The sequence below is a fragment of the Lepidochelys olivacea genome, assembly GCF_965140295.1.
Source record: "Lepidochelys olivacea isolate rLepOli2 genome assembly, chromosome: 9".
NCBI classification, from domain to species: domain Eukaryota; kingdom Metazoa; phylum Chordata; order Testudines; family Cheloniidae; genus Lepidochelys; species Lepidochelys olivacea.
This window is the reverse complement of record NC_140419.1, coordinates 37,444,522-37,460,991: the sequence shown is the minus strand read 5'-3', so window position 1 is coordinate 37,460,991 and position 16,470 is coordinate 37,444,522. Positions and strand designations below refer to the sequence as shown.

The following is a 16,470-nucleotide window of genomic DNA, read 5'->3' as shown; positions in this document are numbered from 1 at the left end:
TTTCCATATGTCTGTTTGGTGTTCTGCATAAAGTGAACTTGTGATCTAGTTCCAGTTCCTAGTGAAGAGGTGGCCACAACATAAAATTACCACCACTATTGGCAAGATCCGCAGAGGTGCCAATCCCAAGTCTTGCAATCCCTCTAGAAATTGAGATTTCAGCACTGCATGTGAAAGGCTTGGAAAGGACACCTACCCTATATAGATCCATAATTTCAGAAGCAGTATACTCCTTGGACTGATTCAGGGGCTTGAACCTAATTTCTGAAGGAGGTCTAGCGGTATAAGTAAATGGACCAGAGATGGTGTCCAGGTCATGGGTACCAATCGCTACTAACGCTCTTTTCCTACAAAGGAAACAAGGAAAAACAATGACTTTTCTATAGGTATTTGGAGTTCATTTAAGGTAATGTCCTCTGAGGCACTACAGTCTCAAACATGCACATAGCTAATTGTTGAAGCAGAATAGCAATTTTTACAAGCGTGGAAGCACTTACACCTAGGAGCATTCTGACTGCAGTATGCGTGGTACACTGGCTTTGTAACAACACACACAACAGTCAAATGCAAAATCTAATGGGACTGTGGCAGAGAGTTTACCCAAGAGGCTTCTTCCACGACTTATGTAGCAGACGTCACCCCCTTATGGCAAAATGCATTGAGAATTGCCAGCATCAAGCAAGACAAATAAAGAATGTCAAAGAGCATTGCTGAAAAATATTTGTCTAAGCATGAGTGTAAACATAACATCTCTTTGGAAAAGTGAACCTCAAGTCCACCTCAAGAATAAAATTAAATATTTCACAATAAAAAATATTAAGTCAATATAAATGGTGATGTACCATATGCTTTATTCTCACTGGATTTAAAAACTAACCTGCAGATGTTCTGATGTAGTTTTTCTTGCAAGTCAATGAAACTATCATAGCGATCCTTGGAAAAAGTTATGTTACGAAGGACTGCAGCTACAGCATGAGGACGAACTTGAGCAGTCTACAATTTATAAGAGCAGTACAGTTACAAACGATAAAAAATTTCATATATGCAGAATTTATAAAATTTAATTCTCACATTGAAAACAATGTGCTTCTTGAATTTTTTGACATGCTTAACACTTTCTTATAAAAATGGAAAATGCACAAAGAGTACCCATATCCCCAAAGGAAATAGTTTACTTTTAGTTTGGTAAAGGAAACAGGATTTTCTCTACAGAGAATTTGGTTTCAGAAAACTATTGGAGATGCACAGGTATGAATTTTCCTGAAATTACATGGTTATCCTTTACAAAGTAATTTGTTCAGTATTCCCATATGAGCTACAATGAAGACCACTAGTTACAATGTACATCACTGAATGGAGAAAACATTTAAACTTCTATTGCATAGGAAATAAGTTGTAGCCTTAGTCTGACTAAAATTTAAAACAAACTCAGTTATTACAGAGTATGTTTGCTGGTGATGAAGCTTTCAAGATACGGACAAAGGTTCAGCAAATAATTTCACCTCTTCAGTAATAATCAGCCTTTGAACGTCAACATTCACTGGCATAATCCTTTTGTATCTAGGGGCCTTTATCCTAAAACAAAAATGGAAATAAAGTTTACAACTGAGGGTGAAACATTCTTCCAAAAAGAGCACCAGGAGGAAACATTAGAACAGTGTCAATGCACTTTACGGTCAAAATGTTATCAATTTTTATTAGCATTTAAAATTCTGTAAAAACTGTTAACGTATATGTAAAAGTTTCCTACCGGGATATTACTAACTTAAGTACAGTGTACTATGAAACACATACGCTCAAAAAGACAACTCCACTGCTGTCAGAGATTCCCAAAAAAACCCCTAGATTTAAAGAAAACAAGAACACACCTAGAGAAAACTGGTTCTGTCACAGGGGATTCAATCCTGGGTACCCTCAACTTCCACTACCTTCAAGCAGAGGTGAGGGCACTTAGCACCTTGCAGGATCGATCCCAGGTTGTCTAGCCAGATCAATCATTAATGTTAATGGTAATTACTTGCACAGAAAATTTCAGAGAAATTGTGAATTGAAAAAAGAGAAAATTTTTATAACATTGTATATTATTTCAATAACAATATCAACAATCAATAATAATAATAATAACAACAACAACAACAACCCTAAAGACCTCCTTTAGGAAATTAGGAGAAGGAATCATCATTGTCATTCTCAGACTATGCATATCAGACACAGCTGCCTTCTACTCTGTGAAAGAGTATTGCTGTGAGCCTCTCTGGACAAGATTTCTGGAACGTAGAAAACATTTTGGCAATTACAGTGAAGTTATAGATCAGAGATCCCTCACAGGCCAAGCAAATAGCACTTTTATTAATCAGCTGCTTAACATTAATAAGTAAAGTATAAAAAAAATCTCACAGTGCTACAGTACCTTTCTTTAAAGACCTGAAGCCCTCGGACCAATCCTTCCAGACAAAGAAGATCATATCGGTTAGCAGGAACATCGATTTTATAGAGAATGATATCTGATGCACCCTCCGCCTTTCCATCACCTTGTTCTTTGCTTATTATGTCCTTCTCAGACGTCTACAATTAAATGAAATCATGAAATGAGTCATGAATAATGGAGTAAATGAGCATTGAAGATGCTTAGAAAATAGCATAATTTTAAATTAAAAAAATAAATAGTATTCATTAACAAGTGTGGTTTAAAGGGCATAATGTGGGTTTATACGTGAAATGGGTACTTAAAGCATCAGAAACTGTACTAATTGAAAGTACCTCTCAGATTCAGAAGTCTTAATACAATAACGCAAAGGAATATTTGTTTATTATTGGAACTGAATTATTGGAAACAAAGACTAGCCCAGGCATAAGTGGCTAGACTAGTAGATCCCAGTACACAACTGGACCTAATTATTTCTTCCATTTTGGCTGTAAATCAGTATCCCGTCAGTAATGTCTGAAGTCTATTCTGAAATAAAGCATACAAGAAAAGAACCTTTGAATACATATAAATGATCTAATCAGAAGATCAACTTAATCACTTCAGACTAAACCAGAAATTAAAAAAACATCAACACAGTATTAGATTCAGCAGAACTCTGCAAAAATGTGGGTGCCAGTGCTAGAAAATTCTCATGCAGGATCAAGACCTCAACCACTACTTTTAAGTCACTATATAAAATGCTCAAAACACTAAGTTTATGTGGAAGTTGTACAACCTTGCATAAAAAAAATAAAGCCAAAGTACAGTTTGTAAAGTATTTGCAACACAGAGTCTGTAACTGGGATGCCAACATTGGAAGTTCTTGGCCACTACAGCAGAACAGTAGTGTCTGTGGGTCATATACGCTACTTATGATGTTCACGGAGAAGGCTCTTTTATTAGTGGAGGGCAGCTAAACTGCCAAAGACACAACAGACTGGTTCCCTCTATCAAAACAGAACTGCAATCAATCCCACACAGCCAAGTGGCTAAAGACAAATGTAAATGTGACAAATGACAACATATTACTTACAATTTCATCAAGCTCCAGACCAAACTCAAAGCAAAGTTCATCAAATTCTTCATCAGCTAAGAAGAAAGAAAAATACTCTGGTTAATTCTGGTTTCCAAAAAACAGATCTCAGACTTCTGAAGACAACTTTCCCTGAATAGAATCCTAAATACTATTTGCAAGGGGAGGGGGGGAAGTCATTGAGAATTTTATCTTTACTTTTATTTTAGTAACAATATCTGCTATACATATTGTAGCTATTGATTTGTGAAATTCATAGCAAAAGATTTAGATCACAATATATCAGAGTTAGTATTGAATACAATTTGTTGTACCATTAGCTTTTTTCAGATTAGTCTCCACACAGTATAACAGAGCAGGAACACATCACATCAGCAAAAGAACAGACAAGCCTATGAGAAGCAGTGCACTATTAACCATTACCTTCTCAGTCAGCTGGGTATAAATTAGACGCATAACTCACCCTATGACTTATGGGGAGGTCCAGTCTGCCAGAGAAATTAGGAAAAAGGAAGGGCTGCGGGAAAAGGTAATTTGCCTAAACTATCTTACCTATCAGGCCTACCTATCTTCCCTAATTTTTTAAAAATGTATTTCTGAATCCATGAACTATTACAATGAAAAACAGAATCCAGAATTCAGGGTTCAGAAGCCAAGCAAATTAAAAACTGCTTTCCCCAATACGCTGTTTTACAATTAGATTGTAATTTTCATAGATTCATAGATATTTAGGTCAGAAGGGACCATTATGATCATCTAGTCTGACCTCCTGCACAACGCAGGCCACAGAATTTCACCCACCCACTACTGCAATAAACCTCTCACCTATGTCTGTGCTACTGAAGTCCTCAAATCGTGGTTTAAAGACTTCAAGGAGCAGAGAATCCTCCAGCAAGTGACCCGTGCCCCATGCTACAGAGGAAGGCAAAAAACCTCCAGGGCCTCTTCCAATCTGCCCTGGAGGAAAATTCCTTCCCGACCCCAAATATGGCGATCAGCTAAACCCTGAGCATATGGGCAAGATTCACCAGCCAGATACTATAGAAACTTCTTTCCTGGGTAACTCATATCCCACCCCATCTAATATCCCATCACAGGCCATTGGGCCCATTTACCATGAATATTTAATTACCAAAACCATGTTATCCCATCATACCATTTTAAATGTATACCTATATTTTATCAGTAAGCGAGACTCAAATAACATGTATGTGCACACAGAACCTGAAAAATCCACCAAGCCACGGTAAGCAAGAAGCTTCCCCAAGCAAACGCTAGGAACCTCTGAAGAAACCAAGCTTTAATTAAAAGCGTTTTTAGCCCTTATGGCTGTGCAAACACACCGCCTCCTGGGGAATTAAGTGTAAGTTATTGCAGTGACGTCTAAGCCTACATACAGCCAACGCCACACGGCACAGACGGCTCCTTTCCCCCAATGACAGCGGCCCAGAGTCTTGCCAGTTTCACGGCTGGCCGCTATTACAGCCAGGACACTCAGATCGGATCGGCAGCATCGTGCTGCTAACTGGGAAAGCCCCGAGCAAAGGCAGGCACAGGCACCGGAGCTAGCCGTCGGTGGGGAGCAGCCCCCAGAAACAGAAGCAGGAAGAGGCGGGAAGGCAACTAAGTGCCCCGGTGGCAGTGACCTGAGAGCTGGTGACAGGCCAGAGCAACAGAGAGCCCCCCTCGCCCGCCAAGCCCCACCCGCTCCAGCCCAGCCCCCGCTCCGGCACCGCGGCTCACCGCCCGCACTCACTATAGCGCCTGCCCAGCGCCTGGAAGAGCAGCTCCCGCTTCACACTGACCGTCGGCATGTCACACACCTGCACTACAGCCGCACTGCGCATGCGCCGCCCGCAGGAAGGCCCCGGCTCCGCCACACTCACCAGGCCTTGGGACTGCCCAACAGCACCGCCTGATTTTCCGAGTCTCCTTCTGCTCCTGTACCAGGGCGGCTGCTCTCCCCATCTCACGCCGCCCCGGTGGCCGACTGGCACACGCGCTCCCCGTGCGGCACCCGCGGCGTGCGAGCGGAACGAAAGGAAGGATGTGTCTGGTGTGATCAGGCAGAGCCAGGACAGCTGCGCACCTAGGACGATACGTCAGCGGGTCGGTTTGGCCGAGCCGGCTCCCGACGGTGAACAGACAGCGCGTGGGGCTGGGTTAGGGGCTACCGGCCCCCAGTGCAGGGCCTGGCCCTCTCCCTGGCCGTCCCGCGCTCCTTACTCAGCGGCTCCCACCCAGGGCCCTGTGCTGAGCGGTGCGGCTTTGGGTAGGTCGGAACGTGACACTTCCACCCCAAATGGTGGCGTGGGGGGCGTTCCCCCCGGGCTGGTCAGCGCCCCGGTGCGGGGGGGCTGCGGCACTGACAGAGCACCGCAGCCCCCTGGGAATGGCACCGGGCCGCCCTTCCCAGCCGTGATTGTGCCGCTGGTGGGCCCGGTCTTGCAGTCCCTGCGCCTGCGTAAAGCTCTCTGTGACTGTGCTGGGCGCTAAGGATTTCTTTTCTGTGGGGGGACTAAAGGCTTGTACCGGGTTGTTTCAAAGCGGGGCTCACCCAGTCAGAGTCAAAAGGCTGAGTTTCCAGGCCTGTAGGCTGTGCCTTGGACAAATATAACCCCCAAATCAGTGTGAAATTTAGCTGTTTAACTAACAAACACCTGCTTTTCAGCAGGCCGCTTATAATGAAGGGTGTCATAGCTATAGTGCTAGCCTGCAACCCTGGGACTTTCTAAGTAGTGATAAAGGAGGATTGTTGAGGTAACAGCAAAGTGCAGTTTCCAGGATCTTTAGCTGGACATTTAAAGTGAGAAATAGTGGAAAACAAGATGCACTTGAGGAAGGTTGTTTGCTTGAAGCTCTGCAGGTTTTGTGTCAGATTTGCATTTGGAGAGCTAAAGCTGCTTCTCCATTACCCCTGCACATTCTGTAGCAAACTGAACATAAAATGTTACCGAACTGATTAGATAGTGTTCATGCCCATTTTGCACTCTGCAGTGGTGTAAATGAGCGCACAAAGAGTGGGGCAACAGAAAATCAGGCCCCAGGAACTGAGAGACTTCTTTCTGGAAGGAGTGCAGTTGTGAGACCTGACTCTCTCCTCTCACACTAGTATAAATTGAGAATAACTCCAGTGAAATCAATAGGCCTGATGCTCTTCTAAGTTAAACTGGTGTAAATAAAGAGTAATTTTATTGAAGTCAAAGCTATGCTGATGTAATACAGGTGTAAATAAGAGCAGGAGACCCCTAGTGTTCATGAGTCCTGCAGAGAACTCTTAAGACGGTATATTCTCCTGGATATTGGTATTTTAATTGCCAGTCTGTGAATCTTTCCATTGATCTGAATGGCCATTGAAATGAGCATAATAAATCCAAGAAGGAAGGTTAGTGAGACATGTGAGGACTAGTTACTACAGGTTAGACTAGGTCTCAACACAGGTAATAAAAGTTGTCATTATTACAAGTATAGAAGAAGTGAGTCTAGTTGTCTTATCAGATAGGCAGTACTAAGACAAAAATTGAATTTTCATATATTTCATATTAGTATTTTCTTGTGCATACTGCCCCTTTGTGACACTCTGTACCTTGGGGGAGTGCCCCGTAACCCCCATATTTATCATTTATATATAATTGTGATATTTCATATAAAGCATGCCATGTGAGGTATCAGAGGAAAGGTTATGATCTGCAGAAAGCCATTGTTCTATCTAAATATGTATATCATTGGTACATAGGAAGTTATGAGATTGTGTTGTATGGTGGTCACTAAAATATGCTGTGCGGATTTGCCCAGATATTAGATCCCCAGAGATTACAACAAGGGAGCTAACCAATGCCTGGGCAGGTGTCGAACAACTATCAACAGCCATTGTCCAGCAGGGAGGTACAATGAAATCACTCACTTGCACAAGATGACGCCAGGGGAGTTGCTCTACCTTGCCTGGTGACTCAGCAGCGCCCACCAGACATGCCTGGACTTATGTTCTCCAAGCATATGGAACAAGGGCATAAAACCGAACACAGTGTGGCCCCATGCTTGGCCTTTTCTCCTCCCCACACCTACACTGCAAGTGACAAGATTGCTCAGAAGACTAAAGACACCAGCAGAGGAGACTGGCCCAGGTTTCAAGGGTGAAACCTGTGCCTTATGAAATGTAACATCCAGTGGAGTGAGAGAACTGCTTGATCTAAATACTGCCTAGTGTCTTACAGGTTTAGGATTTAGATTGTGTGCTGATTTTGTTTTCTTTGGTAACGAATTCTGACTTTTTGCCTGCCACTTAGATTTTAAGCGATTATATCTTTTGTAATCAATAAACTTGTTTTACTGTTTATCTTTACCAGTGAGTTTGCCTGAAGTGTTTGTGACCTGAGCAGATTTACCAAAGGTTGGTGCATGTCCACTTTCCATTGATGAAGTGGCAAACCAATTAATAAACTTGTTTTGCTCGAGATGGTATATTCTTAGGGTGTAAGGCTGGGACCTGGGGGGATGTGGCTGGCGCCTTTCTCTGTGTGATTCATGAGTGGCTCTGGGAGCATTCATGCAATCTAGCTGGGTGTGGGTGTGGGGCTCCACATGCTGTTGTGCTGAGTGATGACAGCACCTGGAGGGGTTTGCTGTTTGCCACCAATAAGGCATTGTGAGAACAGTGAGTAAATAGGGTAGAGTGGGCCCACAGTCCCAGGTTTCATCTGAGGATCCTGTCACCCTTGTTTTATTACCTGGTAATTCCTGGTTTGTTGCTTTGTTTTTATTTCTCTTCCACTTTTCCTTAAACTTCATTTTTAGTGCATATATCAATTAATTAACCTACTGTTTTATCCTACATTTATGTTCTGCTACATTTAGTATGTATAAGAATATATACAAATTGAATAAAAAGCCTAACATGTAACCACCCTTTTAAACACTATTCAGTTATATCAGAGAAGTGACTAAAGCATTTCCATTCTGTCCTAAAGATCTAAGAGTGCCTGATGTCACCCTCAACTATTACAAAAACTGTCTTCAGCATTGTTTTGTAAAGAATGGATTATGCTATCATGGAGATATCTGTGACACTCCTTATAATTGTTTTCTAAGAGGTTTTTTTTATTTTCAGATTTCAAGGTGTTTCACACATGTTGGTGTTCATTCTTTTCTTTATCCTCCCACATCCTCGGGTGCATAAAGTGTCCACCAGTTTCCACCATTTATTTTGGTCTTATGCTGGTCTTTTCAGGCTTCTGAGTTTCATGTTGATGGATTTGGCTTCCTTCTCTATTGTGCTACATAATGTTTTTCTAGGTTGCCCTCTTTTTCCTCTTTCCAGGTGATGCCCATATCATAGGTGCCGACTCCGTGGATACTCCAGGGCTGGAGCACCCACAGAAAAAAATTAGTGGGTGCTTAGCACCCACTGGCAGCCAGCATCCCTCCTCCCCCCACCCCCGCCAGCGCCTCCCGTCCACCAGCAGCTCCACCAATCAACTCCTCCCCCTCCCTCCAGTGCCTCCCGCCCGCCATGATTAGTTCTGTGGTGTGCAGGAGGGGCTGGGGGGGGAGGGGAGGGAGGAGCAGGGATGGACCGTGCTAGGGGGTGGGGGTGGGGGCATAGGCTTGGGAGAAGGAGTTGGGTGGGGGTGGGTCCTGGGGCAGAGCAGGGAGTTGAGCACCCTGGGGCCTGGAGAAGCCGGTGCCTGTGACCCATATTATCACTTGCTGTGGAACTTACGTTGGGGCATCCTTAAAGCATGTCCTAAATATGTCCATTGGCATTGTCTGACAATACAGTATTTGATGCTGTAGATTGGTTTGTTCTACTTAGAATTTCTGATGTTGCAAGAAACTCTTTCCAATGGACTTTGAAGATCTTCCGCAGGCATTTATTTTGGAATTAATTGATCTTATCAATTTTTGTTGTAGATTTCTATGACCTTGCTCCATAGAGGAGGACAGACATGATGCAGGTGTTAAAAATGTATTTTTGTGTCAATGTCAATAATACTACTTTTCCAAATCTTTTCACTTTGCTGCTTTTGATATTTGTTGTTTGACATCTAACATGGTGTCACCATCATTGCACGTAGCACTCCTTATATGGGTAAAATGACTTGTAATATTTCTTCATCTACTCTAACGGTTACTTTTGCAACACTGATAGCCTTATATTTTATCTTCCCCTTGTTGATGAACAGACCAATTTGTTTTGTTGTACCTGCCAAAAACTGAGTCTCTTTTTCCATTAAGTGACATGTTGAACTAAGCAGAACAATGTCATCAGCAAAAATGCGGTCCTCCAGTTGTGGTTTATCATTTATCCATAAAAGTGATATGCTATTATGGGTCCTTTATAAAAGCAATAGCTCTGTATAGAGGAGACCATAACAGCAATGTCTCTTCCACATAAGAAGTCAAAGTCTGTCTGTCTTGCACAGAAATAATCCCCTCTCTTTCTTTGGGAATATATAGCAAGGCAAACTAGTTCTCTTCCTGTCTTGTAGCTAGCTGGAAGTCCAAATAACTATGCTGCTTCATTTAAAAATGCATTTTATTTTTATTGCAAAAACATTTTACCCTATTTGTTTAAACAAGAATTAATTATAGCAGTTGACACTAGTTTTAATAATATAACGTATGGAATTGATTTAAATTAAGATCAAAGTAGCCTTCACAAGGTTTGATTTCAAAAAGAAAACAAAACAAAAAAACACTTTAATGAAAATAAAATCAGTGGACTCCCTTAGAAAAGGATAGACAACTCATTTTTCTCTTTTTTTTATCAGTAGCAGCAGAATCTTGATCATTTACGTTAATGACCCAGCGGCCCATTTCTGATAAACTTTCCAAATTAGCAAACAAGCGCAACTTTAAGAAAAATCAAGGATATTGCATTTTTATTCAGTTATGCTGATGTGTATTTTAGTTTTAATTATTTATATTTCAGCATGTTACTAAATGTTGTCATGTTTAAAAAAAAAATAATAATGAGATCTTAGTAATGTGAGGCCTCGCTGAATCTCTCTGTTGTTAAATCTGTTGTTGAAAAGGGAGATGAGGTGCCAAATCCTCGCTGATATCAACTCACAAGATTGGGCCCTTTTTTGTAAAAATTATCCAGAAGCCCTATGCCTGCTCCTACACGTTCTTCGTGCACGGAACTATCATTGAAGTCGTGATTAATGTTTTAAACTGGTTTATGGAAATATAAATGTAATTGAGTTGGGAAACCCAAGACCAAGCAAGTAGCGTAACAGGTTTTCCAAAGGAGGTAACTTATTCACATGCACTCTAGGAGCATGTTCCTGCATGGTACTAAGCACCTCCTAAGAGGCCCTGAATGCTCTCAATTCCCATTAACAACAATTAAAGTCATTCTGAGCCTTGTGGGATCAGGTGCATTCAAAGCAAGGGTTGGCTAGTATTTGAAAATCATAGCCTATACCCCATTTGGCTGTGCCAGGGGATTGGTGATGATGACTCAGAAGTTCCTTGCAACTCTATAATTTCTTACTCAAATTGGACTTTCATGAGTTTTCCCACAGAAAATTCTTACAAAATCTGAGCTAAATAATGAGCTATATAATGATAGTCCTATGCAAATGTGACTCAGATTTTTTGGTTTTTATTTCTGTTTTGGGTTGGGGAAATTTTACAGGACAGTGAGTCCTCTTGTACCTAATACATAATCTTGGCAGAACTAATTTTTTAATTTTTATAGTTTTGACAGTTAAGCATTTTGTAGATTTTATTGCTTCAATTTTTCACAGTTGTGGGAAATTATGGGGTGGATTCAGACAACAGGATGGGTTAGACAATAATTACTGTCAGTAGACATTAATTTTAAAAAGTTAAACTTTATAACAGGTAAAACATATTGTCAAAATATACAAAATAAATAAAGTTCTCAAGCGGTATTTTTCTTACTTTGCCCATTTGTAAACTTCTCTTATGTTAAGTAGAAATAGTTTTTTGTTGGCTTGTTCATATATGGTGAAATCAATTTGTATCAATATTTGCCAATTAAAAACCTAACCTTTCCAACCTTGCTTATGTAGTTCCAGCCAGCTGACCTTGCATATTAATTTATTGCCATGACATTGTTCAGAACAGTAGACAGGTAGATGTGGGGTTGAGGGTACAAAGTTGATGAGGGGATGCATAATTAATAGCCGCACTGAGGAGCAGATAGATGGGGAGCTGGTGGCATAAAAAATTAGAGTTTTTGGTTTGGCAAACAAGCTTGAAGTTCTGCACTATCAGGCAGCCAGTGAAAGCTCTTGCAGTGGGGACCAAAATCACTTGATAAGGACATGTCCACACAGTGAGTAACTGTGTGGCAAGTCATAGTGTGAATCTGCAGCTTACCAGCTGAAAGTCCAAAAGTGCAGCAAGCAGCACACAAAGTCGTAATCCAGGTCTTTCGCTGCACTGTAACAGTTAAACCAGCCCTTGGAGAGCGCAGTAGGGAAAGCGCTGCAGTCTGTCCACACTGACAGCTGCAAGCACACTGGTGTGGCCACATTTGCAGCACTTGCAGCAGCATTGGGAGCGGTGCATTATGGGCAGCTATCCCACAGAGCACCTCTTCCCATTCTGGCTCTGTAGCTTGTGGGAAGGGTGCTGGCGGGGCATTCTGGGTCCTGTCCCAATGCCCCGTGATGCATTGGTTCGCATCCCAGCAATCCCTGTGCTTCTGTCCACATTTGGTGCTATTTTTCAATGTTTTTGTATTGCGCGCTCTGTCTTCTCTTTTGGTCAGCGGGAATGGAGCCCAAACTGCTGAGGAGTATGCTGATGAGTCTCGCCAGCACGTCACATTTGGCAGTCGAGTTATTCCTTATGATCCAAAGTGACAGCGAGGGCTCCGACTATGATATCGACTTGAGTAAGGCATCTGACACGAGTTTGTTTGTGGCATTCATGGACATGCTCACCACCGTGGAACGCCGCTTTTGGACTCGGGAAACAAGTACTGAGTGGTGGGATCGCATTGTCATACAAGTCTGGGATGATGAGCAGTGGCTGCAGAACTTTTGGATGAGAAAAGCCACTTCTTCGAGTGATTGCTCATGTGTATTCCACAATAGGTGTGTGTGCTCGCCACGTGCACCGGTGCCGAAAGTTTTTCCCCTAGCAGTACCCGTAGGGGGAACACCCCAGTGACCCCTGGAGTGACACCTCTATGGCATGGTATAAAGGGAGCTGCGTGCTCCCCCTCACCCTCAGTTCCTTCTTGCCACCAGTGAAGGTGCATCGGAATTGCTCTGCTCCAGCTTTTCTGTAGCTTGTCCCCAGAACTTTTTGTTCATTCAGTGCTAGTACCTGTAGTTAGTTAGCTGTTACAGTTAGTTCATTTAGTTAGAGTGCCCGGGCTGGGGCATGCCTTGTGCCCCCAGTTTTAAGGCGTGCGACACTTACAGGCAATCTGTGCCAAGGAGTGATCCGCATGCAGAATGTTTACTCTGTTTGGGTGAGTCCCATATCAGTGATCGTTGCAAGATTTGCAAGCTGTTTAAACCTTGGATTAAGAGCAAAAGAGACATTAGGCTCCAGGCCATTCTCATGGAGTTGGCGCTGACCCTGGCTCGGGCGCGCTGCTCTGAGTCGGCACCAGGCACTGGGGCATCAGTGTGCGGTGACCTCCCGGTGCCTTCGACTAGTTGGCACTGCTCCCCATCTACGGGGCATAAGAAGGCTAAGAAAGTGCCTTCTTTGCAGCGGCACTGAGGTAAACCGGGGCAGAGACTAGACCCATGTCGGGCAGTCCTCGATCCCCTCCAGCCTCTAGGCCTCTGACTCACGTTGAGCGGAGTAGCCCAGCTGCGTCAGATTGGGCCTCCCCGGATGTCCGGATGCCTTCCACGCCGGAGACTCTGCAGGTGGCCAGAGACGTCATGACCATGTCGGTACCAGGAGCGCCGCCGGTGTCGGCCCCCAGCTCCAGAGGCAAGCCACTGCTGGGTTCTCCACAGTGGTCTCTGGCGCGGCACCAGTTTTGGTCGCGGGAACGTTCCTGATGCCGTTCTCCACCCAGCGAGTGTTCAGGGCACAGCCCATGTGGATCGGCCTCAACTCCCAGCAGACTGTCTGGTTGGGTACCATCCGACCGGGACTCCTGGCACCACTCCACGCCATGGAGCGATTACCGATGAGACCGAGGCAGACGTCGCCAGAGGTCCTCATCTCGCAGGGGATACCGCAGCCAGTTGCAGCACGGACGTCGTTGCCGTTCCCGCTTGGAATCCTGCTCCGAGTCTCCGCCAAGGCACCGTCTCCACAGCCCGGGGCATAGATTGCCAGCACCGCGCCGTCGCCGGTCCACCCGTCCGAGCAGACTGCGGAGCAGCAGTTACAGGTGGTACCGGTCCTCTGCATCGAGATCGTGGTCCCATGGGCGACATCGCTCCCGGCACCACTGTTCCTCCCAGGCCCATGACAGCAGCAGGTCGTTCATCAGCCCGGTCCCCCCGCCCCTCACGGCACAGTGGTGCGGACAAGTTAGCCTTACTGGGACAAGGACCACAGTGGCTCTCCCGAGAAACCTGCGCAAGCGCATTGCCCAAGTTCTGGATGAGACCTTTGAAGAGATCACTGAGGCCAATTACTGCAATGTGAGAGAGCACATCAAGGCTCTATTCCGCATTTAGGCATGCATGCAGCTCTAACCCTCCTCGCCCCAAGAGCCCGCACCAAATAATTTCCTTCCCAAAATGAAAGCCGCTTACCGGGAACCTCCTCTGGTGTTTGTCCTTCCCCAAGCACCGGCCACCGTGACTGGCTACCTTCCTCCTGGCTTGAGAACAGCTCCTGGCTGCATGCATCTAGGGATGCCGGGGTGTTTTCCTCCTCCTCAGCACCCTTGCTCCCGCTTTGCTCCTCTAGGAGAGTGAATTTGTGTGGGGGGGTGGAGGGTGAGAAAACCTGGATTTGTGCTGGAAATGGCCCACCTGATGATCACTTTAGATAAGCTATTACCAGCAGGACAGTGGGGTGGGAGGAGGTATTGGTTCATATTCTCTCTGTATATATAAAGTCTGCTGCAGTTTCCACGATATGCATCTGATGAAGTGAGCTGTAGCTCACGAAAGCTTATGCTCTAATAAATTGGTTAGTCTCTAAGGTGCCACAAGTACTCCTTTTCTTTTTGCGAATACAGACTAACACGGCTGCTACTCTGAAACCTGGGTTCTGAAGTGTCCATGGTGGTACTCGGGGGTGACCCCATCTCCACTCCAAGTATTGCATCCAGCTCTTTGTAGAAATGGCAGGTCACATGGGCAGCACCGGAGTGGCTGTTTTCCTCGCAGGCTTCGCGGTAGGCATCCCGCAGCTCCTTCACTTTAACCCTGCACTACAGTGTGTCCCGGTCACGGCCCCTGTCCATCATTGCCCTTGATATCTGCCCGAAGGTATCATAATTCCTACGGCTGGAGCGCAGCTGGGACTGGACAGCTTCCTCCCCCCAAACACTGATGAGGTCCAGCACCTCGCCATTGCTCCATACTGGGGATCACCTGGTGCGTGGAAGCATGGTCACCTGAAAAGATTTGCTGAGAACACTCCACGCCTGGCTGAGCAAACAGGAAGGGGATTTTCAAAATTCCCAGAGAATTTAAAGGGCGGGTCTGACGGTCACCTGAGGGCAGTAGAGTTCAAAGTGATGACCAGAGTAACTAGAACAGGCATTGTGGGACACTTCTAGAGGCCGATCAGAGCGCACTAACAGACCAGAGCATCCACACTGGTGTCGCAGTGCTCCAGCAGGGGCGCACAAAACATTATTCCACTCGCCGAGATGGGGTACCAGGAGTGCGCTAGCCACGGAGTCAGAGCGCTCTATGTGCCTTGCCAGTGTGGAAGTGTCTTAAATTAGGGTGCCCGGGGCTCCTTTAATGCGCTCTAAGTCGCCAGTGTAGCCAAGCTCTTAGTTGTGATAGCTTTCTTGATGAGCAGGAGACAATCTTTCCTGACATGTTCAAAGTTCCAGATTAAACATTTTTTCAGTTATAAAGCAAAAACTTAAATATTACTTTATAGCAGGTGATAAAGATAGAAGCAAGATTAACACGTGCAGCAATTTACAAACATTTCATAAAGCCTACAACACTAACACAATGTTATGAGTTGAATACCCACCTTAGCCATGCTAACACATAGGTGAAACCAGGGCTGGCCTTACTGTGAGGCGAACTAAGGCGGCCACCTCAGGTGCCAAACTATGGGGGGGCACCAGTACGACCCAAAGTGTAGAAAATTGTGTCTGCTGCTGGTGCATATGTATTCTCTCTGCTCTAGATGCACAGAGAGGGTGGAGTGCTGTGCTGGAGCAAGGAGGACACAAGAGACATAACAGGCAGGCAGGAGAAAAGGTGAGTGGGAATAACAGAAAGCAGCAGAAGCTGCAGGGAGAGAGAGGAGGAGGAGCCTCTTATGTACCTCTCTAGAACCCCCAGGAGCCTGGACTGATTAACACCAGCTTTTCACGAAAGCTTCCTGTTTTCTGCTGCTTCCCTGAACCTACTTGAGGAGAACAGGCAGTCAACTGAAGTAGTAGGAGCCAGTTAGGCCTTTAAGACGCTGATATCTTCCCTCACTCAGGCCCTGCTACCAGCCTGCTTATTTGTCCCCTTCAGCTGAGTGTTGAGAGCCACTATAGCTGGCACAGAACAGCAGTCATCAGTGAAAGAAGAAAACACCCTTCTGGGGCAGCATTCAGAAAAAGAAAGAAAGCAAAGGAAGCTTTTCTGTCTAAGCAGGAAGGAGTGCTCCTGAGATACATAGACACAAATAGAAAAGGAGGACTTGTGGCACCTTAGAGACTAACCAATTTATTTGAGCATAAGCTTTTGTGAGCTACAGCTCACTTCATCGGATGCATTCAGTGGAAAATACAGTGGGGAGATTTATATACATAGAGAACATGAAACAATGGGTGTTACCATACACACTGTAAGGAGAGTGATCACTTAAGGTGAGCTATTAC

General features: G+C 44.6%; 1 protein-coding gene across 3 annotated transcripts in view; it reads right to left on the bottom strand.

The window, feature by feature from the left end:
* The window catches only part of FARSB (phenylalanyl-tRNA synthetase subunit beta), a 54,145-nt gene extending 48,603 nt beyond the window's left edge, over window positions 1-5,542 (bottom strand). Inside the window, exons 1-6 of one of the 3 annotated variants that reach the window (XM_084640069.1) lie at window positions 5,387-5,542; window positions 3,501-3,556; window positions 2,411-2,565; window positions 1,503-1,575; window positions 878-993; window positions 197-347 (exon numbers count right to left, since the gene is read on the bottom strand). In XM_084640069.1, coding sequence (XP_084496195.1) covers window positions 197-347; window positions 878-993; window positions 1,503-1,575; window positions 2,411-2,565; window positions 3,501-3,556; window positions 5,387-5,468 — 633 coding nt within the window. In that variant the 5' untranslated portion in view covers window positions 5,469-5,542. The other 2 variants (XM_084640071.1, XM_084640070.1) reach the window with 2 other exon arrangements.
* Window positions 5,543-16,470: the final 10,928 nt, after the last annotated feature.